The 23847-nt window shown below is 40.4% G+C and overlaps 1 protein-coding gene across 1 annotated transcript in view; it reads left to right on the top strand.

Moving 5' to 3' along the window:
- Nucleotides 1-23847, top strand: part of LOC126482248 (radial spoke head protein 4 homolog A) — a 469316-nt gene that overhangs the window by 122053 nt on the left and 323416 nt on the right. The window contains exon 4 of the mRNA XM_050106228.1: nt 12627-12816. Coding sequence (XP_049962185.1) covers nt 12627-12816 — 190 coding nt within the window. The remainder of the gene's footprint in view (nt 1-12626; nt 12817-23847) is intronic.

Genomic DNA, 23847 nt, shown 5'->3' on the forward strand with positions numbered 1-23847 from the left:
AAAGAAGAACTAAAGGATAAATATAGACAAAGGCTAACAAAAATACTGAAAACGGAATTGACAGCAAGAAACAAGACAAAAGCTATAAATACTTATGCTATACCAATATTGACCTACTCATTTGGAGTAGTGAAATGGAGTAACACAGACCTAGAAGCACTCAATACACTTACACGTTCACAATGCCACAAATATAGAATACATCACATACATTCAGCAACAGAAAGATTCACATTAAGCAGAAAGGAAGGAGGAAGGGGATTCATCGACATAAAAAACCTACATTATGGACAGGTAGACAATTTAAGAAAATTCTTTCTAGAACGAGCAGAAACTAGCAAAATACACAAAGCAATCACTCATATAAATACATCGGCTACACCTCTACAACCCTTCAGATCACGTAACATCAACAGATACGAAGAAAGTAAATCGGAAAAAGAAAACACTACATGGCAAGCACCCGTATCATCTAACACAGCCACACATCGATCAAGACGCATCCAACACATGGCTAACAAAAGGCAATATATACAGTGAGACGGAAGGATTCATGACTGCAATACAGGATCAAACAATAAACACCAGATATTACAGCAAGCATATTATTAAAGATCCCAATACCACAACAGATAAATGCAGACTTTGCAAACAACAAATAGAAACAGTGGATCACATCGCAAGCAGATGTACAATACTAGCAAATACAGAATACCCCAGAAGACATGACAATGTAGCAAAAATAATACATCAACAGCTTGCCTTACAACATAAACTTATAAAACAACACGTTCCTACATACAAGTATGCACCACAAAATGTACTGGAGAATGATGAATACAAATTATACTGGAACAGAACCATTATAACAGATAAAACAACACCACATAACGAACCTGACATCATACTCACCAATAAAAAGAAGAAATTAACACAACTAATCGAAATATCCATACCCAATACAACAAATATACAAAAGAAGACAGGAGAAAAAATTGAAAAATACATCCAACTGGCTGAGGAAGTCAAGGACATGTGGCATCAGGATAAAGTTGACATTATACCAATTATACTATCAACTACAGGAGTCATACCACACAATATCCACCAGTACATCAATACAGTATAGCTACATCCAAACTTATATATACAATTACAGAAATCCGTAATTATTGATACATATTCAGTTACCCGAAAGTTCCTAAATGCAATATAACATATACCGTACAGTTAAAAGGAAGTGACGCTTGATCAAGGTCGGCGTCACTTCCCATTTTTAACCAGACTTAACGTCTGAGAAAGTAAAGAAATAATAGTCCTACTTGGAGTGGGTCACATGTACTTGAGCAATAGTCTGAAATGGGACGCACAAGTGTTTGTATGCGGCTTCGCTTGTAGTATCCCTCTTGATAGCTTTTTAAGTGCACTGCTTTGTATACTTGGCTTTAGTTTCCAGTTCAGTTAGGGTTTTCTGCTTCTTGAAGATTGCCCTGTCTAATATTCTTTTGTTATCATAAGTTACTGAAATCATTTTTGAATCAAATTTGAATCCGCAAATCAGGCACAATTTAATTGTTTCACAGGCATCATTCACCTCATGTACTGAAAAAAATATGATGTTTCAAATAAAATATTCCTCAAAATTGATGCTCTGGTAGCAATGTGAATTTCATGGGTTTGTTAATATTTCAAATAGAATAGCTTTGATATTGACAGATTGTATTGTCGGGGCGGGGGGGGGGGGGGGGGGGGGGGGGGAGGAATCTATGTGCATGTGCTTGCAGCCAGTGGCACTGCACAAATCTCAGCATGTGCCTATAAAAGTGGCAACACTGTGAATGTGTGGCATTTGAGAAAGATCTATGAACACTCCTACCACTTGCTCATTTAAATGTCAATCACAAAGTTGAAAACTTGTCAAATTCTTTCAACACCTCACACAAGTACCTACGAAATCCAGTTTTGAGTACCACCACTATGGAGGATCACAGTACTGTGAGCAGAATACAAAGATATGCATAAAAGGATCACTGCCTGACCATTGCAGAGGCATCTGTTGGTTCATTTGGTTGTCCAGGAAACAGGATGTATGGTGCGGCGAGACGCCTGTTCAAAATCTCACTTAAGACACTATTTGCAGTTTCTACAAGATTATGTTGCCCATTTCGCAGCCCACAGTGTCTTGCAACAGTACGCATTTGTCTGCTTTGCTTTTCAGTAAACAAACCACAACTGTATCTGCTGGGACACAACTTTGAAGATGATTATTGCTGCAGTCCCACCCCTGATGCAGTTTTAAGACGATCTGGACAGGAACAAGTAGAATTTTCACCCACATGTTGGGAATACATTATTCTTTATCTATAACACCTATAGTTGAGTTGCAGCGGGCTGGGCACAGCAGCTTCATGTTCCTGTTTCAATCGATCAAGTAACATGATTTTGTAAATGTCTCTATGGGAGTGCTCCAGTATTGTCTCAGCTCTGTAGACAGCTATTGTTTTCTTCTTACGCTCTCTCAACTATGACAGGTTTTACATCCCACCTGGAAGGTGGCGCGTGGGTAGGAGAAGGAGCAGGAGAAATACGTCAGTACTGCAGTGAGTAAAAATGGTTTACTGGTGCACGAAAGAATACATAACTTTGTACAGATACGAAGTCTTCGATCCATGAAATGGGCTGAAGCAGTGTGGAGCTCGTAGACCTCGACAGCACCAGCTAGATGGTGCTGTCGGTGGTGTCTCTCGTAGTGCCAACTTGAGAAACTGTTCTGTGGCATCGTTGCTATCGATACCATATCCCTTCCCCCTGAAATGATGGACCGTCATGGAGTACAGTTTCTGATGGCAGGTGGAGGGACCCAGGGGCGGCGCAGCGGAGAGGGCGGACAGCGGAACTATCGGGGCGCACTGTCCACCCATGACCCCGAATTGCTCACAAGGGGGCAAGGAATACGCCCCGTGGAAAACCTGCCCAGACCACGCACTGTTACTGGGTATGTTCGGAGGAGGAGGCAGAGCAACGACCTCCATGAGCGGCGGCGTGGTGGCAGCCTCAGCGTCCATCAGATCTGGCAGTAGGAGATGTCTCAACTATGACAGAAGGTTTTGTATCCTGCCTGGAAGGTGGTGCGTGGGTAGGAGAAGGAGCAGGAAAAATACGTCAGCACTGCAGTGAGTAAAAATGGTTTACTGGTGCACGTATGGAGAGCAAATTGAAGCGAAGATTCCTTGCTGGCTGCACCTGATGAAATGGGCTGAAGCAGTCGCGGAGCTCGTAGACCTCGACAGCACTAGCTAGAGGGTGCTGTCGGCAGTGTCACCCGTAGTGCCAACTTGACAAACTATTCCGTGGCATCGTTGCTATCGATACCAGAGAAGGTACACCAGATATTAGAGCTTCTTCCAGTTCAATATGCATATAGAGTGTTAAATGAATGACTTGTTAAATGCCTTTGTATGTACTGTAATTATTCAGACTTTGCTCACGATTCATGTAGGAGTCATACATAGGGGCCTACATTATAGTTCTGGATGAAACACTTAGTACTAGTTCTTGAAACTTAGTAAGTATCCTCCTGTGAGGTAGTTGACATCTCAACCCGGGATGCGGTCTCCTGGCTGATAATGCCATACCATCACTTCATTTCACCTTCAGGTATTTGCCAGTTCATATTTTTCAGCATTTCTGTCATCTCCTGGTCAGAAAAACCTGTCACTATTCATTCAGTCCTTCTTTGTATATGTTCAATATCACTTAACAGTCCAATATGTTATGGATCTCACATACTGTAGCAGTTTTCTACGATAGGTCACATGAGTTTTATGAGAGTAATATCTTTTATAGACTGATCATATTTTCCAGTATCCTACCAGTCAACCAAAGGCTGCCATCTTCTCACCTGTAACTGTGACCCTATGTGGTCATTCTCTTTCATATCCCTATAGATTGTACACCCAAGTATTTGTGTAGCTGTCTGATTCCGATAGGGACTCATTAATATTGTTGTTGTAGGCTAGTACATTTTTGCATTTTGTGAAGTGTACAATTTTACATTTCTAAACAGATGAACCAAGTTGGCTATTTTGATATCCACTGTGAAATCCTATCAACCCACCCAGACAGGCATGTGTGTTACCGCACTGCTTCTGGCATTTGGTGAGATGTGCTGGACTCAAGGATCAGCGTGCCAACCAACCTGGATGTGATTTTTAGGTGATTACCCACTTCTGCCTATGTGAATACTGTTCTGCCTATGTGAATACTGGGCTGGTACCTACATCCTGCCTCAATTACATTTTGACAACGTTCTCACATTTTCTCAGGATAACACTATATGCAAACAGATGGGATACACAGTGTCCATCCTGCAGGCAAAGGATGGCAAAATGAAGGTCATCCAGCCACTGTCTACCACTAACATGCTGACGCCCTGAAGATACAGAATAACACGATGAAAAAGATGAAACTAGATGAAATGTTATCAAAGTCTGACTGACTACTTGTGCATTTTTTTCTTGTCAGATAATATTTTGTTCTAGAGATCTACACCATGAGTGAAAAGTCTGAGATTGCTGAGAAGGTCCCAACACAGCTCTCTGGGTCATGCCTGAAATTACTTCCACGGGAGTTCTTTGGTTTCTGTCATGGTTTTTTTAGTATGATTTTCGTTTCATAGCCATGAAAAGCTTCATGCATTGTATCTTTGACATTTATTGTGACAAGAGATACAACAGAATACTGGAAGTGACAAGATACCCTGGTGGGGTTAGACGGACCAGTTTGGGCCATCATACAGTGGATCACCAAAAGGGAACAGATGAGAGAACAACAGAAACGGACAAATGGAGATGATATTGCTGATACACAAAATCTGATGAGTAATCCAATGCGTGAAAACTAGAATCGTATTGAAGCAGAGATTGAGGGTGAGTAGTGTGGTACACCAACGAGACATTAGTGAAGTAAAAACAGAACTGGGTTTTGTGTCGTGTAGTTGCTGTACATATACAACTGCCACAAGTGCCAGTCGGCTGGTGTGGTGGCTCGCATTGCCACACCTGATGACACTAGTTCTTGCTGCCTATCACTACACTGTCTAGTAGCTGAAGTCCAGCTCTCTGCTTTCTGTCAGGCTTTCAAACTCACAGGCTGAGATATCAGATTGCTCCTCCTGAAATGGCACGTATAGTTGAAAGCATGGAGGACGGTATTTTGAGAAATTGTCTGGTGGTGTATTTGTGTTACAAGCACTTAAAGCCAGTGGCTGATTGTGGAATGTGGGACATCTAGCACTACACCAGGTGCCAGAGATTCGGTGGCAGTTGCAGGAGTTGCACGGAAATCATCTTTGTGTCCTCGTCATCGGTATTTCTGCAAGTTGTGTCTGCGTGGTTATGAGGCTGGCAGTCTGGCAGTGGAGGGGGGGGGGGGGGAGATATTTTGGGTCTGTGTGTACCACTGGTGGTGGCAGTGGTATGGTTGGTAATGTGGACAGACTGAGGTGATCTGCTGTCTTGGGGGTGTCCACTACAGTTGCTGGTCCATGTGTCTTTTGTTCCATAGGAGCATGCCCACTCTGCATTTTTTGATTGGTATTGCCCTGAGTGCTCTTTCAATTGATGGGCCAGGAAATGGAGGAGCATTTGTGTTTGTAGTCCTGGATGGGCGTCGTCCTTTATGTGCTCAGGAAAAGTGTGAGTGCTGTTGTTGTGGTAGTAGTTCTCACTGCTTTCAACATTTTCTGCTTAATTGTCTGATCTATATGATCCAGTCCACTATTGGAGTATGTGTGGAGTGGCAGACTAAAAATTTACCCTATTGTTTGAAAGCAGTTGATGGTTGATGTGAACTATGGGCGCATTGTCAGACTCACACGAAAGTCATTTGATGTGTTTATTTTTGCTGCTAGTCTCGTGGATGCCATGCTACCACATATGGGCATTTGGAGTAGGCATTTACACAGCCACATAAAGCTTAGAAATGGACCTGTGAAGTCCAAATCGATGCTGTAGATTGGTGGGGAGGTGGCCAGTGGCCAAAAATCTGGGGTGGTGGTGTCTTATGTTGGGCATGAGCTGAGCAGCTACACATGGCTTCCACATCTGTCTTTAAGCCTGGCCAGTAAGCTTTTCATCTTGTTTGGGCTTTCGCCCACGACATTCCCCAGTAAAGTAGTTATAGATTCTGTGGCTGCAGTGATGACATGGTCCATCTCCTCTTCTGTGTCCTTTATGAGGACGTCATTAACGGCTGTTAGATGATAGTAGGTATGAGACCAGGTCCAATGCTGTCTACTTTTGTGTTTTGATATGTGTGTAGGCCACCCATGGAGTACACAGTGCAAGACTTGCTGTAGGGTTGGGTACCCGCACATACCTCCTTGGAATATGAGCAGCTGTTACAGGAAATCCTTCTGAGGTGCATCTCCTTTTTGCATCTATTTGAAAACTTAAGATTCCCCACTGGTCAAACACAGAGTCTGTCATTATGGAATGTGATAGGCAGGTGTAATGAGCTCACATTGGCATCTTGCACTGTTGGCTTGTAGTTGTGAATTAGGAAAAGTGCTCAGTGTAGGAGGTATTCAGCAGTGTGCTCCATTTGCTCCAGAAGACTGCAGCGGGCCTGAATAGCACAGTGTATGTGTAATTTTGTAACTGTGAAAGCAATCATTTCTTTCTCTATATAAGAGCAGTTCCTTCAGGGGGCATCACTGTTTTTGATGCATATGCTAGGGGTTTTCGGTATGGCCATCTTTCTCGTGTGCCAGTGCTAAATGTTGCTGTATGGAGAGGCATGTGCAGCTAGAAACATTGGCTACAGCAGTGAAAATGGCTTAAGACAGGGCACTGAGTGGAGCATATACTTAAACTGTATGAAAGTACACTCAGCTTCCACCTGGAAAAGCTAGCACACCATTAAGCAGCTCCTTAGCCCTGCATCTCATAATGTGGTAAGCAGCATGGAAAGTTTCATAGATGTTGCTGGTGTGTAGTTACTATGACAGTTAAGCTCTGTAGATAGCTGATGCAAGTGGGAACATATGTGGTTAATTGTTCCAGATGTCCGTGGAAGATTGCAAGCATGGTTGAGATATCAGAAGACAAGCACCTGTATTTGTGCAAGCTGAACTGAATATTGATGACCTTGATGTTTTATGGCTCTTCATCTACGGGCACTTGAAAGTATGCATCTGTGATTTCTCTTTGAAAATGTTCTCATCTGACAAGCTTTGTGTGGAGGTCTCCTGGGTATTGTATAGGTCAGGTTTCCACTTGTACCAGAGCATTAGTTATTTAAAATCTCCACATCATGAGAGGGAGCAATTTGTTTTCTTTACTACTTACTACCTGAGTGTTTCTTTTAATTGGCTCCATCACCTCAGTCTCTTGACATCAATCAAACTCCTGCTTGGTGGCTGCTTGTAAATGTGGTTGAAATGAGAAGTGCTCGGCAGCAACAATGTCTCATTGTAGTCACGAGACGTGAGCTCTGAAATCTGTGTTGCACCTTGGGCCAGATTTGAATATAGGTGTGAATACCGTAAAGAAGGCATCAAGTCCCTTAATAGAAACATGTAAGAGATGACTTGCACTTTGTCATTGATGGAGAATCCAGGTTGGAAATGTTTCCAGCTATTGATCACAAATTGTGTTATCAGCTATGTAACCTCCTTATAGGATGGAGCAATAGTGAGTTGACCCTGGAGGGAAATTGAACTGTCACCATATGTTACCAAATTACGAAAGGGTGGGGCTAATTCTGGGGAACCTAGAAGTGGATGTGTTTGGAGGATTACTGAGAAAACCGTAGCCCCGTTGACCACATTGCATATGAATTCTTTCCTACTAATTATGACGTGTGTAATTAGCTTTTTAAATAAAGAACTGTTCAAGGGAGCTTTTGCATGAATTTTTTGCACCATCGCGTGACTAATGTGCAGGACTCAGTCAATCATATTGACAGTTTACATCAGAATCTCCAGAAATGACTGTCTTTTCAGTGGACAGTAGAGATTACAAATGAGCCGGCCGCGGTGGTCTAGCGGTTGTAGGCGCGCAGTCCGGAACCGCGCGACTGCTACGGTCGCAGGTTTGAATCCTGCCTCGGGCATGGATGTGTGTGATGTCCTTAGGTTAGTTAGGTTTAAGTAGTTCTAAGTTCTAGGGGACTGATGACCACAGATGTTAAGTCCCATAGTACTCAGAACCATTTGAACCATTACAAATGATCTCTGTACTCTCGCTTTAAAATTGCAAGTGGGTCCTATGACATTGTCTCCGAATTCGCTGTCTCTGTATGCTCAGAGACTCGATTTGTCTCTCTCTGCCACAGCCCATTTAACTGACTCGTCACTTGATTCTGTTGTTGCATATGAGTGGAATGTACCAGTGCACAAAGGAGGGTGAATGCATGAGTTAGCAAATATAACCGAGGACTGATCATTGTTGCTACGTACACAACAATTTGGGCATATATATATTGATATGCATGTATGGGTGCCTATAAAACTTTTTTGGAGGCTATTGTAAATTTATTTTTATTCAATACATTGATATACACATACTGATGTCAGTACAAGAAACAGGACATGCGGATGAAGTGTATTCCCTAAATAGTAGTTAATTATTAAAATAAAACTACAGCACTCTTTGAAAAAGTTACAGAAATTAATGATAAGCTACACAACTAGCTATTATCCTGTAAACACACGTTTCCATGACAGTGTCTGTACTATGTTTTTGTTTGACTGAGCACAAACATTTTCTCATCGTTGAGGTAAATAAACAAGAATACTACCATCTTGTTTCCATTGGGCAAACTCTGTATGTTTTCTGTCTGAAGCACACACTATACTGTTGACCTTTTTTCCAGATGTCACTCTTCATCTAATGGAATTGCTGTACCTGGCATCACTTATTTTTCATGTTTCTGCAACCACAGTATAGCACTGAGGTAATGGCAGCATCTCTATTTGTAGTGTGTGCAACTCTCAATATTACACTCAAAGTCACACTAGTTTTGTTGTGCAGCAGTCTGGACATAACAGTAGTCTTGCCACAGATGCCGAGGGAGTGCTGTGGACTGTTCCGAGGTGTGACATGGTGCATGCTGTGGTTTCTGGATCTCCTACTTACAGTTGAGCCATGAGGCACTCATTTGCAGTCTTTGTGATATCTTATAATGGTGGACTGCCTAGTTTGAGTGCTGACATGTATACTTCTGGATCAGGAGCCAACTGAAGTTCTATGTCTTGAAAGAAAGAGTCAACAAATGACACCTCACATGCAGACCTCATGCAAGGTGATTCTTGTTCCTCATGCGGTTTTTTTTTTCTAAGTTTGGTTCCCTTATTTCCATGCTTGAACTGCACATGGTTGCTTCCCCTTTTGCACTTGAGGTGCACAACAAGCTTCCAAAATGGTGAAGTGTGCTATGATGGCTCAGTTTCAGTTTCAGTGAGAGGCAGAATGCTGCGAAGGTGCACAGGTGTAGCAGCCGTAATTCTCCCTGGTTGCTCCTTTCCCTGTACAGAGCCACTGCACCTTGGACACTGGTGTCTTATCGAACAAGTAGTGGCAACCCCCTTATTAGCGTTTCAAGGACATAAGTATCAAACAAATGGCAGAAATTGAGACATGTTCTTACAACAGTCTTAGAATAATTCCTGTCAGAGGCACCAAACAGCCATCAAGATAAGTTTTATTTTGTATCCCACTGGGGAGGAAAAATTGTTATGTATACTCATGATAGTTCAGTACCACTATGCAGTGTTTGGAGTAAAGTTTAAACTGCTATTGAGAATATTCACAACAGGTATGAGGCTGGAGGCTGGAAGTTGTGAGCCAGTAAATTCCAAAATAAATGGCAAGTCCATTGTAGACGTATCCCAAATTTACATATGAGTTCACAGTTAGGTAACGAAACAAAAATAGAATAGCACATGATGGTATTCTTAATGTAATTATGTGAAACTGATTTCCCATATGCTCTTATTTAAAGTAGCTAAGAAACAAAAGGGTTTGCTATCTAAATTGCACCTCCTGGCAGCCATGCGACTCGGTGTCTGTACTCCGGCCCTATCGATCTCTTGAAGCTAAAACTAGTGTGAGCCATCTTCATGTGTGGTGATGGGTGGATTGTCCCCACTCGTGTCATCACATTTGGCAAAATGAGGCTGTAACGAGATTGTGAGTGCTCTAGTATGACACTTAGTCATATCATAGCACTTTCCCACACTTTTGTAGATAGGTGCATTGTCCTGATGAAAAATGAAAAATAAGTATTCTTCTTTGTCAGTCAATAAGAAGACATCATTCAAATCCCAGAAAGATCATAACCATTCTATTTGATGAAGTCAATGTTTTTGGTACAGGGCCATGAGTTTGTGCCCACTGCTTCAATTGCCGTTTATGGTGTAAAATGATGATTACCTCGCCTCATCACCAGCAACAAATCAGCAAATAAAATGAGTTACATTATTTTTAAAACAGTCCAAACATTGTTTAGAAATTGGTTGTTTGGTAAGCGTCAAATAACTGTAACACCATCTTGTGCAAAGCTTTTTAGTGGTTAAGTCTTCATATAAAGTACTGACTCTTTTTTTATTGTCCTCAAATTTCCATAAGCTACAAGGTGTTTTGTACTCCTTAAATCTCCAGTTGTCAAATAACATATTTAACCTTTCTAGATATTTTCATCTGGGGTCTCATTTTTGGGTGTCATCATATGAGTAATAGTCAAAGGAAGGTCACAACCATCCTGTTAGTACGCATACTTTTTGTCCAATAAAAAACATTTGACATTGTTAACCATGCATTTCTCCTTCACAAACTTGAACAACAAATAGTTCCAGGCATTCTTCACAACTGGTTCCAGAGCAGGAGGCAGTTTGTTGAAATCAGGAACTCTAAGGGAGCTACATCTTACAGGTCAAAAATACCAGGTACAAGTTACGGTGTCCCAAAGGTTTTTGTTCTTCGTTTTGTCCTCTTTACACTGTTCATAAGTGATCTTCCAGAACACATACCCAAAGTTAATTCATTCCAGTGTCCAGATGAAACAACTGTCAGTGAGGACACACTCTGAGAAGTAGTCCGGAGGAACATTAACCCACAGTCTTGGTTTGAGGCAAACTGCCTAGTGATACACATACAAAAGACAGTAAACATAAGATTCTACACAAGAAAATTGTCACTTGATCCAGTCCTGATGTGCATACTTGTGGAAACAACATCTGCACAGTAAATGACATCCAATTTTTTAAATTGCATGTGACAATATGCTGGCAATTTCCCTGCAGACCAGCTGTCAGAAATGTGTAGCATAGTATAGTTCTCACTATGATCAGTATGAGATACAACTAATGTAGACACTTTCAATATTGTGCACCATACCCTATTTGAGTTTGTTGTTGGCTATGGTCTGATTTTCAGAGGAAATATCTCTGAATCTATTACCATTTTTAAATAACGGAAGCAAGCAATGAGAATACTCTCCTTTAAACAGAAGTGTGGACACTGTAGGGCACTTTTTAAACAGTTTAAAATCCTGCCTGTCTGTATGTAATTAATTTGACTTTTTTCACATTGCAGCATTTAGAATCCCGAAACAAAAACCTCAGTCACCACTCCTTTGATAAAAGAAACAAAAGTCACTTATAGATTGCATCACCCAATACAAAATTATGTGAAGACAGTGAAGAATATGGGAATAAAAATATTCAATCATCTTCCACCAGAGTTTGGAAAAAAGAAAAAAAAGTGTCAAATCAATTATGGGAATGAAAGCCAAGCTGAGACAAAATTTTATTACATTGATAAAGACATTTTTGGAAACAAAGACATAATGTGAAATTCATGCACTTTGTTTTCAACATGTGTAGCGACCAAGATGACACTGTATATTTCATTTTTCAGTGATTGACATTTGCAATTTTGTTTTGTTGTTTGGTCTGTCAGTGAGGTATGAACTCACTTTTAGTAAGATATGTATATGTGATATATTATGTTGCATATGTATAAGTGTATGTATGTAGGAATAGATCGCATATGGAGGTGTCCAAAAATGTACATGTAATTCATGAAGCATGTCATGTACATTATCGGTGGATAGTTAATAATAAACAAATCACGAAATTAGTGCTACCGAAATGCTCAACAAACCTGGACCAACTTTAAATGAATTCAACAGAATTAAGAAACAGAGAGTTTGGTACGGTACTCATCATAAAAATGACACGTTGAGTTACAGACAGGCACAACAAAAAGACTGCTACACATTTAGGCTTCAGCCAAAGCCTTCCTCAGAAAAGATATCACATTCACAAAAGCAAGCATACCTTACATACACATGACCACAATTTCCAGCAACGTGAACTATCCTTTTCCTGATATTGTTTCCTGGAGCTTAAACACTCAAAATTTCTGTTGCCATTAAACTGTCCAAAATAAAGAAATTTATGTTGGCATATTACATCAGGAATGTTAATAAAAACATTCAACAAAAATCTATAGCACACTTAATGAAGCAAGCAACATCTTTCTTTGTTATGATATTATTACATGAATTCTCTCTGTGGATTACTAACTACTGACATGTTTTTGGGATGTACTGTGTTTTAGGTATGACCATTTGAGTGCTTTGATAAATAAAATACTTTCAGAGAAGCCAGAAAATATAATGGAAGGATTTGAAGAGTATAGCCGAACCTTGAAAGAAAAATGGTTCAGATCAGCTGCAGATTGTCTTCAGGACCAATATATCATTCGTAACTATCCAGATTACACACAGAAGCTCATAACTCTATTTAGGGTATGTTTCTTTATGTTACAATTTATGATTAATTTTTGTTTGACTACTACTTCTGATATCATTTTCAGAGACAATTTGTGACTATGAAATTCACTTGCCAGATTTTGAAATTTTTCTGTTTTCAGTTTAAATCTGAGATAACAACAAGGAAAGCAAAATGTATCTATTCAACAAAAAATTAGAACATGCAATTTTTATTTATTAATTTATTTGTTTATTTATTCACCCAGGAATAAACCCACAATGACATAGAATTTTTCATCATAATACAGTGAAAATAAATAGCTCAAATATACGCATTGTTGTTGTGATTTTCAGTAAAAAGATTGATTCGATGCAGTTCTCTACATCAGTCTGTCCTTTGCTAGTCTCTTCGTCTTTGAATAACTGCTGGAGCCTACATTGATTTGAACCTGCTTATGGTGTTCATCCCTTTTGTCTTCCTCTACAGGTTTACACCCCCCCACCCCCCCACCCCCATTAACACACAGACACACACACACACACACACACACACACAACACTTGCCTCCATACCAAACTGACTCTTTTTCCCTCCCAGTTTGATTCAATACATTTCAAAAGCTTCTGCTCTCTTATTGTGTGAACTGCTTGTTGTTGATGTTTTACTTCCATTAGAGGCTACAGTCAAGACAAATACCCCGAGAAAAAACTTCCTAACACTTAAATTTACATTAGATTTTAACGAATTCCTCTTTTTCAGAAAACTTTGGCCATATTTTGCTACTCAAGTAGCAAGAGTCATCATCTATTACTTCTAGTGTCTCATTTCCTAATCAGATTTCTTCAAAATTGGTGGACTTAATTTGACCACATTCCATTACCCTTGGTTTACTTTTCTTGATGTCCATCTTATAACAGCTTTTCAAGACAATGCCCATTCCATTCAACAGCTCTCCCTATTCCTTTGCTGTATACATACTCATAGAATATGTAAGAATATTTTTACGAGGGTACGACAGGTGATCAGCCATGGCCCTCCTGAAGAAACTGTCAAGCATTTGCCTGAAATATTTTAGGAAAACCTAAATCAGAATTGCCGGGCAGGGCAAACTTCATCCTCCCAAATATGAGGTCAGTGTCTTAACAACTGTACTGACTCATCAGTTGCTTCCTATTGTACATCGTTGTATTGTTCATACACAGTTTACACAACATAAGTTATAATACAAAAAACATTTTTGCACTGTTGCTTCTCATATATCTGCCCTATCACTGCACACATTATAGACATCTGCTAGTGACTTCATGACCATGAACATGCTTCTCTGCCCCTTGCACATCTTTTGATAACTGATTCTAAATCTATAAATATGCTGCTATACTCCACACATCTCCATGTACTCTCTTCAGTCTGTTGGGAAAACTGAGTCAGCGTCCCTCCCATGATGAATAAGGTATTGAACTCAAGAAAATGACAGGACATTAGTATTTGTTCACTGTTGTAAGAAAATGACATCTTAAGGATGGCTGTGTTTCATGTTCTTACAAAAGACATGAGTGAAAGACTGTTGTAATTTGCAAGCTTTTGGAGCCAGTGGCTCCTCCTTCAGGTAGAAGGGTTGCAGGGGAAGGAAGAAGGGTGAAGGAAAAGGACTGGAGAGGTCTAGGAAAAGTCACCCAGAACCATGGGTCAGGGGAGACTTACTGTACGGGATGAGAAGGAAAGACCGACTTTTGGGGACTGCATCAGATGAGATTTGAAAACCTAAGAGCTTAAGGGTGGAAGACAGGGTGATACGCAAGACAGAGATTACTACTAAAACATCGTGCACAAGTTAATAAGAATGAGAAGCTAGTGCATTGTATGTAACAGAGGTGGGAGGGGGGCTGTGTAAAACAGATGGGAAACACAATTCAGTGAGACAATTCATTGTCTTTCCCATTGTCTTTCAGCTTGATACATTTTTGTCTTTGGATGACACTTTTGTAGCAAGTAGCATACCCTGTATATCATTTTGTACCTGTGACAGTAATTTACGAACTTTGGATTAGTGTAGTGCTTCTGTAAAGAAATGATACATTTAAGTGTTTGGGAGGAGTTGCTAATACCCACAGTTATCCATCTACAAGGTGTCCCACTCAAACCTCCCTGATTTCAAGGACCCAGAAGAGAAAAACCACAGCAGAAATGACAATGAAAAATGCATCACATTGTAGAGCATCTCAAAGAATTTATTTTCCCGCATCAGAAGTGCCAAGTAGCGTTGCCAGAGTGCAGCATGGTCCCATAAAGTGAAAATGGCAACTCCAAAGCAGCGCACACAAGCAGTAGTGTGGTTTGCAGAAACAAAACTGCAGATAACTGTGCAGAGAAATTATCATCGTGTGTATGAATGTGATCCACCTGATGTGAAAACAATTAAGGAATGGAATAGGAAGTTTCTGGCAACGGGAAGTGTTCTGAAACATTCTGACGGTCCACGCTACAGAGTTTCAGAAGTGACAGTGGAGGACATCCGACAAACATTTTTCAGAAACCCACATAAGTCAATTCGTCAAGCATGTAGGTGTTGTGGCGGCTTCTGCCACCGAATGTATCAGGATGACCAAATGTGGGAAGACACCAAATCTAGTGGGCAGGTGCCAGGAGGTGCCTTATAAAAACTTGGGGAGTACTTTCCAAATGATTTATTTGTTTCCACTACAGCGCTCCTCTCACCTCAGTCTGCGTCACAGGTCCCAGCAATGCTGAGGAAGCACCCCAACAGCCTGTGCAACGCAACGCTGTGTCGTGCTGGCCTTGGCCGGCCCGCTGAGTTCCGATGATGTCAGGATGGCTGGACCAGCAGCCAACTCAGCACTGCTCTGTGTGAGTCGCAGGTGGCCAGCTGTGTCCTTCTCTACACCGGTGTGGCTGAGATCGCGGTGACGAAACAAGCGCCCACTATCCGGCGTCCGAATCTGCAGCCCTCGCCTCAGGAAGTCTCCTGCATGTGTTGGGAGCCGAGATGACTGCCCGCGGTAGTGAGCTGAAGAGTGGCCCACCGCTGGCTGGCTGCGGACCCCACGTTGGCCTCAGAGGGTCGAACCAATGACCCGCCGTGGACTGGGCACTGGCACCCCATTTGTTGCTGTCTTTAGCTGGCGGTGTGACACACCTCGCCGTCTAGGAGACTGAATCTCGTTAGAAACAGCACCTATTTATACTCGGCTGTGCGCCTCTGTTTTGCCAAGCTCACCACTTTGCATCACGTATGCATAACACTTAGATTGGGCAGTGGCCCTCTTCTGCCTGTGACTTGCACCATGGAAACTGCTGTGTTCACCCTCTCTGGCAGTTCTACGCCCATGTCGCCTCTATTCGCCTTCGCAACTGCTGGTATGCGTAACTTACTGCAATCCATCCTGCACCTGGCTGTAACTCGTGCTCCGAATATCACACAAAACTAACTTTCCATATCCTAAACGGTGGAGCCGCTACATAGGCAACTTGATGTACCTCGATCAACATTGAATCATGTAGTTCACCAGCGTATTTGTATGCTTGCTTACAGAGTGCAAATTCTGCAATATCTGACACCAAACGACAACCATGCCAACAATAATTTGCTGCAGATATGCTGCAGCGTATTGATATGCTGGATTTGGGGTTCGCAAAATTCACATGTTGTCATTGAACTTGTTCATGACAGCCCTAAACTAAATGTCTGGTGCGGGCTAATGCATGACAGAATTGCTGGACCATTCTTCTTTGCCGAACAAACAGTGACTGGATCAGTGTATCTGGACATGTTGGAGCAGTTTGTGTACCCTCAGTTACAAGACTTGCAACCCAACATCATTTTTCAACAAGAAGGAGCTCTGCCACATTGATCAATGCCTGTTCACAAGTTCCTGAATAGGAAATTTCCCAGTTGTTGGATCGGACGTGGAGGACCCATTGCCTGGCCACCACGTTCACCTGACATTACGCCGCTTAATTTCTTCATGTGGGGATTCGTGAAGGACCACGTGTATGCGATCAGAGTGGACGATATTCCTACGTTGCGACATCGTATCAGTAACAGAAAGAATGTTACAAGAACTTGGCAAGAAATTGAATATGGACCCAATGTTTTTTATGCTACAAATGGTTCACATATAGAGGTGTATTGATGATAAATAAATAAATTCTTTCAGATTTCGTATCTACTGTGGTTTTTTTCCCTGGGTCTTTGAAATCAGGGTGGTTTGAGTGGGACCCCCTGCTGCTGGTTGAAGTGGCTGCTTTTGGAAATGTCTCCTCAAAAATTAATTTAAACAGTGCACAGAATTTAGTGAACTTATCATCTACATTGTTTTCCCTATAGACTTCACCTGAGGTTTGTTTTGTTAATGCCATAGAAAATTATGTATTTTACACTCAAAATCCTTTTGTAGACCTACGATTTTGTTGGTTTTACCAAGCGTTTCTTTAGTTTTATTACCTGACAGTAATGGTACAAAAGCCTAAGAGCTCTTATGAATACTTTACAATTTTTCCTGTCAATATCTGTAAGTACATAGCCAAGAAGCAGTGTTACTTTTTTGATACCTTACTAGCAGTGTTTGCCATTTGTGCCATGCCAAAAGTTCAAAATATTTGGGAAAATAGTACTAATTTTGCCCTGAACACTTGTGTCTCCATATATTATTGTGTTAGATTTGGAAGTTGAGGTTATTTCCGGGACTTCAATTAATTTCTTAAAGTAAGTGCCCAAATTACCAGTAGGTGAGCAGTACGTATACAGAGTGATTAACTTCTTATTGATGTCCAGAATTTCAGTTCAGTGGCTTCCAGCTCAAATGTTTACCTGCATTACCTGTGATCAGGTGTTCTCTACTTTTAAAATGTGTGCCATTTCTAATGTAATTACATGATCCCCCACCAGTGGCAAGGTGTGAGTTATTCGTAATTGTACTTGCTTTTAAATGTAACAGTATTGTTGTCATAATTATTATTGTTGTTGCTGCTGTTGCTGTTTACAGATATCCAAATAATGGTACTGTTGTTATAATAATTATTATTATTGTCATTGTTATTATGTTATTGTTTATGATTATATCCATCATATCACACCCTAGTATTGCACCAAAAAATGCCCTACGCCGTCTATTAAAGTATAAGGCACAACATCGTAAAGATTAGGTCTACTGAGTGATACCAGATACTTGGAAGATACCTGTTATTGTATCTGCTAGAATGATGATAATATTAAAAGTGCTGGCACTCTCAGTTTTATCTATATTTGAGGCCTGTTCTTCAATCCTTCTTATCAAAAACTTCAATCGTGGAGTCATAGAATGACACTTGTCGTTCCACCGACTTGCACAATTGTTTTTTATTCAGTAACAAAGCAAGGTGAGAAAGTCTGGTTTACAACTGTGTATTTTGAACATAAGAATCATTATGCTTCTGAACATCTAATAGTAAGGTATTGTTTAAACAAAAATCTATCCTTGAATTGCCAAATTTAATGAGTGCCTGTACAGATGTAGTAATATGGTCCTTGGAGTTTCTGTGCCATATCCTCAAGTTGTTGAAATTGATCATGTCACTCATGCCATTTTTTTCTGCAATGAACACTCAGCTGACCCTTGACAGAATGTTCGATGGGCATTTCATAGGACGTGGCAGATGCATAAATTGGACAGCCCATTCTCCTGATCTTACACATTTAGACTTCTTTCTGCAGGGTACATTAAAGAAGAACGTGTATCATGATGTGCCTACAACCCCAGAGGATATGAAACATCATATTGAGGCAGTCTGTGGTAACATAACACCAGATGCACTGCATCGTGTAAGACATTCATTATGTGGTATATTACAAATGTGTGCAGCAAATTGTGGGCACCACTTTGAACATTTATTGACCTTAAATGTCAGGACACACTCTTTTACATTCTGTATTTGATAACAAAAAACAAATTTGTAAGTTTAACTACATTCTCATGTTAATGTACATTTTCTTCTAACAAGTCAGTTTCGTACAGTACTCTTAAGAGAAAAAGACTAATTGAAATGTTAGCATGTGGACGTAACGTGCTGTTCATGTCTCTTCTGTACCTATGTTAGGTCACTGTTCTTTTTGTATCCCTAATTAATTCGGTTCTCTACAATACACACGATTGAACTGCTGAGGAGTTACTCAAGCATCAGTTTTACGTTGTAAATTACTCTGGATGTAATTAACATTTTACAGTGTAAGAAATTACATTGATTGAGTATATTTTTCTATTTTCAGTCTTGCTAAAAATAACAGGCTTCCATTTAAAAAAACTTAAGTATGTGTTGAAAATCATATTTCCATGCATTTCTCAATGGTTTATATTAACCAATTACACCAGCCTCTCTCCTCACTTTCGGTCTGCGGATTTGGTTATTCAGTGTTTGCTGTAGTTTGGGAGGTGTTTCCAGTGGTAATGTTAGGCGACTCACCCTGTATACCAAGGATGTTTAAGTGTGAAAAAAAAGTGTTATCTGTAACTGTAATTGGTGATTACAGCAGTTACTAGCATACCTCACCCCTGCCCCCCCACCTTTAAGATAGTTCTACAGTAGCACGTTTGTTTGATGGTTACACTATATACTGTATTCCAGTTACTCTACATCACTGCTCTTAGTGCATACCACTGTGCTGTTTACAGGCTATAGTTCAGCTTTGAGCTGGTGTACTTTATTTTTAATATAATGCACTGTTTGATGAACATTAGATAACTGAGCATATTTCTGATTTATTTTTCTCTCTGATAGCTGGTGGCTGTGTGTTTCAATATTGTACTTTCTATCTCCTGTACTAAGGTACTAGTTTCTAATTGATGCTCTATCGTATCAGAAAGCAAACAAAATTCTTGCCGTAATACCATCTCTCATATGTTTCTAAAAACCAAGCTGTTAATTTATCTAAAATTATTAATACTTATCTAGTTTGATTGAAATTTCTACAGAGTGACTTTGTAGCAATCACAACTTCAATAATTTCTAGACATGTTGTACACTGCTGCAAAGAAAGAGGACTAGGGTTTGACAATCTATTTGCCACAAGGTTTCAACCATCACAACAGCCCTCTTCATGCCAGTCAACTGCCGATGTTTGTAGTCAGTCTGTGGGCTGAAGGTCATCACTATACACTGGATAAGGCCACTCCAAATGTGCCATAGCCGTTCCCCATCATCATACATAGGTACCAACTGTTTGCCTAGCCATTAAATTCAGAAGGACTACCGTATTTACTCGAATCTAAGACGCACTCGAATCTAAGCCACACCTGCAAAATGAGACTCGAAATCGAGGAAAAAAAAAATTTCCCGAATCTAAGCCGCACCTGAAATTTGAGACTCGAAATTCGAGGAGAGAGTAAAGTTTTAGGCCGCACCTCCAAATCGAAACAAAGTTGGTCCATTGTAATATGAGACACAATTTAGGTCGAATGAATGACGATACAGCTACAATAGTTTGGTTCGAGTCATAAGCTTAGCAGTTAAGCTTTACCAGGTAGCCATTGCTATGCGTCAGGCGCTCCGTCCGTATTTATACGGGTACCCTTCCTTTTTCACGTGCTTCGTCTGGTTTGAATTGTTTGCTAATTTTCCTTTGATCTGATAAGTGTTGTTCTCTTTGTTATAGGTGTTTACGTCACACTAAGCTGAAAATGCATTACTGTACTGTGTCTTGCATTGTTTCTCGCATGATGATAATGAGTGTTTACGGCCTGTCGCTGCTCGCGGCACGGCTTGCTTTTGTAGGCGCTACCGCTGCTTACAATTAAAAATAAAAAAATAAGAGAAGAATCGTCTCATTAGCGAAATGATGGCAAGAGACTGCCATTTGTTGTTACTTACACTGCTGCTTTCTTTGATAATGATCAACAAGAACCAAATAATAGACAGCGTATGATAGAAGACGTTCTGAACCAGAGTTTAGCGAAAATTTTTCTCCATTTGAAAATCTTTGCAGGCGCCTCTTTAGTATATTACATTCTGCACAGAAACTAGAGTAATCTTAGATGTAAAAATCTAGTCAACTGCCGTGCTTCATTTCTGACTGTATCACTATTAGGCATAAGAATAATACGAATATAAACATGACATGATATGTATGTTCTTCAGCGTTTGCTGTTGTCTCACTTCAGTTTCATAGTTTATTAGGCAGACAGGAAATAAATGAGATAGCACCAAACACGAAACAATACATGGCAAAATGTTTATATGCGTATTATTCTTATGGTGATGAGAATACTGCATATGAATCACAATTCATAAAAGTTCCTATTAGCAACCATCTCTTCTCACAGGTAGGAAAAAATTTAGAACGTAGAGTTGGCCATATTGAAAAACACCCCAAACAGTCTTGCCAGTCGGATTTTCGTAGTACATTGAAATGCTGCTACACTCGAAGATGAACAATACGGAATTTGTATTTACTTCGTTGGATAATGTATGAAAATGCAGTGGTCGAAACTCAGGGCGGAGAAAAAAAGCTCGTCTTCCACCTTTTTTTTTTAAATTTATTTATTGACGCAGAGGTTTTGGCGCCAGTATTTATCTTTGTGCCTACAAAGCATGCCCGTGTAGCGCTACATGTATTCGACGGCAGAAGTTGGTTGTGGAAAGACCTACCAACATTTTTCAGAACTTCCGCTTGCTTTGCGCTCGATTCTAAGCCGCAGGCAGATTTTGGATTACAAAAACCGGAAAAAAAGTGCGGCTTAGATTCGAGTAAATATGGTAAGAAAGGCGACCATCGATGGAGGGGAGGCCATCACAGGTGAAAAGCTTCCATGGAACACAATTACCAAGATGACAGGAAATCACATTGATGCCCAACTAGTGCAGGCACCAGTCAACTTAGGTACTGCTTTTTCTGTAACATTGAATATTTATTGTCATCTGCTAAAGAAGACTATGTTCTGGACATGAAAGCAGTTTTTTGAAGGTTTCAAACAGGACATGTCAAGCTGACAGGAACATGTATTGCAAGAATAACTATCAATGACAGAACATGTTGTTGTTGTTGTTGTTGTTGTCTTCAGTCCTGAGACTGGTTTGATGCAGCTCTCCATGCTACTCTACCCTGTGCAAGCTTCTTCATCTCCCAGTAACTACTGCAACCTACATCCTTCTGAATCTGCTTAGTGTATTCATCTCTTGGTCTCCCTATACAATTTTTACCCTCTACGCTGCCCTCCAGTGCTAAATTTGTGATCCTTCGATGCCTCAGAACATGTCCTACCAACCGATCTCTTCTTCTAGTCAACTTGTGCCACAAACTCCTTTTCTCCCCAATTCTATTCAATACCTCCTCATTAGTTATGTGATCTACCCATCTAATCTTCAGCATTCTTCTGTAGCACCACATTTCGAAAGCTTTTATTCTCTTCTTGTCCAAACTATTTATCGTCCACGTTTCACTTCCATACATGGCTACACTCCGTACAAATACTTTCAGAAACGACTTCTTGACACTTAAATCTATACTCAATGTTAACAAATTTCTCTTCTTCAGAAACGCTTTCCTTGCCATTGCCAGTCTACATTTTATATCCTCAAGGTCCATGGTTCATGGGGGTAGGGACAGAACATAAAATAACAAATTTCAAAAGACAGAACATAACTTTTGAAATTTGTTATTTTAGCAGAATATAATCATAATGTTATTCTCACATGGAACTTCTTTGCTGGCACCACAAGTAATAACAGACCATGGAGGATCAAAGATTCAGATTTACCAAAGTATTCCAACAACCGTACATACCAAAAATTGCTCTAGGAAGCTGTTTGCCATTGAAGGCATTGTTATCCTGCCATTGTCAACAAGAATAAGTCTAGACATCAATCAATATGCACAATTACACTGTGAAGCTTTCATTGTTTGCAAAAAGCTACTCAGGCTACAAAACAACACTGCATTCCAGCAGTGATCAAAATCATTGTGAGTGGTCAAAGATAACTTTGGATCACTAACTGTCATGAGAAGCCACGACTCATCCCCATATGTATGTCTGTAGTGACAGGCAAACATGGCGGCAGCTTAATGACTTTGGGGAAACATTCTGCTCCCTGCCACCACAGACAATGCAGGAGAGGAAGCTACCATCTAATTTCCAATAGGATCTGGCCTGAGCGGGGAACAACTTCAGTGAATAATAACCATTCTGTGTCAGTTTTCGGATGCTTTGAAGTCTGGAGCGGAGAAAAGATAGACCAAGTGGCCCATGATAAAACACCATATCAATTTTGGTGATCATTCACCAACTAACCAGCACTCATATAGAGTGTTGCCTGCTGAACAATAGATAATCTGGGAGGAAGCACAGAAAATGCTCCAGCCAACATCATTGAATCTTCAGAGAGTTCTTGCTTCTCGCTAGTTGCCTTTGTGAAGAAAAAGAATGGCACATGGCATTTCTGTGTCAACTACTGATGACTGAATAAAATCATGAAGAACAATGTCTATCCATTGGAAGCACTGATGAGACCATGAAATGATCAAAAGGAGCAAAGTATTTCTCAACTGTGGACATGAAGACAGGATATGGGCAAATAGTAGTTGATGAGGCTGACAGGAAAAGACTGCCTTCATAAATTGTGATGGCCTCTGTGAGTTCAAAGCTATGCTATTTGGACTATGTAATGTTCCAGCCACCTTTTAGCATATGATAGACAACCTGGTTTGATGCATTAAATGGACAATGTGTCTTTGCTGTCTGGATGACATCTTCGATTTGAAGAACATCTAAACCGACTGACAATAATGTTGAAGTGTGTTCAGACTGTATGCCTCCACATGAATCTGACACCGTGTCTCTTCATCACCCAAGAAATAAGAATATTGGAGAACCTAGTGATGGATGATGGAGTCTGTCCCAAACCAGTAAAAAAAGAGCAGTCACATATTTTCTGAGTCCTTGGCATGTTCATGATGAGAGAAGGTTGGCTTGGAATGTTCTCATACTACCGGTGATACATAAAAGACTTTTCTGATCCCTAGCAAAAACTACTGCAGGGAGATGCCAGTTTCCTGTAATGAGATGTAAGAAAGACCTT

This window comes from Schistocerca serialis, chromosome 5 (genome assembly GCF_023864345.2).
Source record: "Schistocerca serialis cubense isolate TAMUIC-IGC-003099 chromosome 5, iqSchSeri2.2, whole genome shotgun sequence".
NCBI lineage: Eukaryota > Metazoa > Arthropoda > Insecta > Orthoptera > Acrididae > Schistocerca > Schistocerca serialis.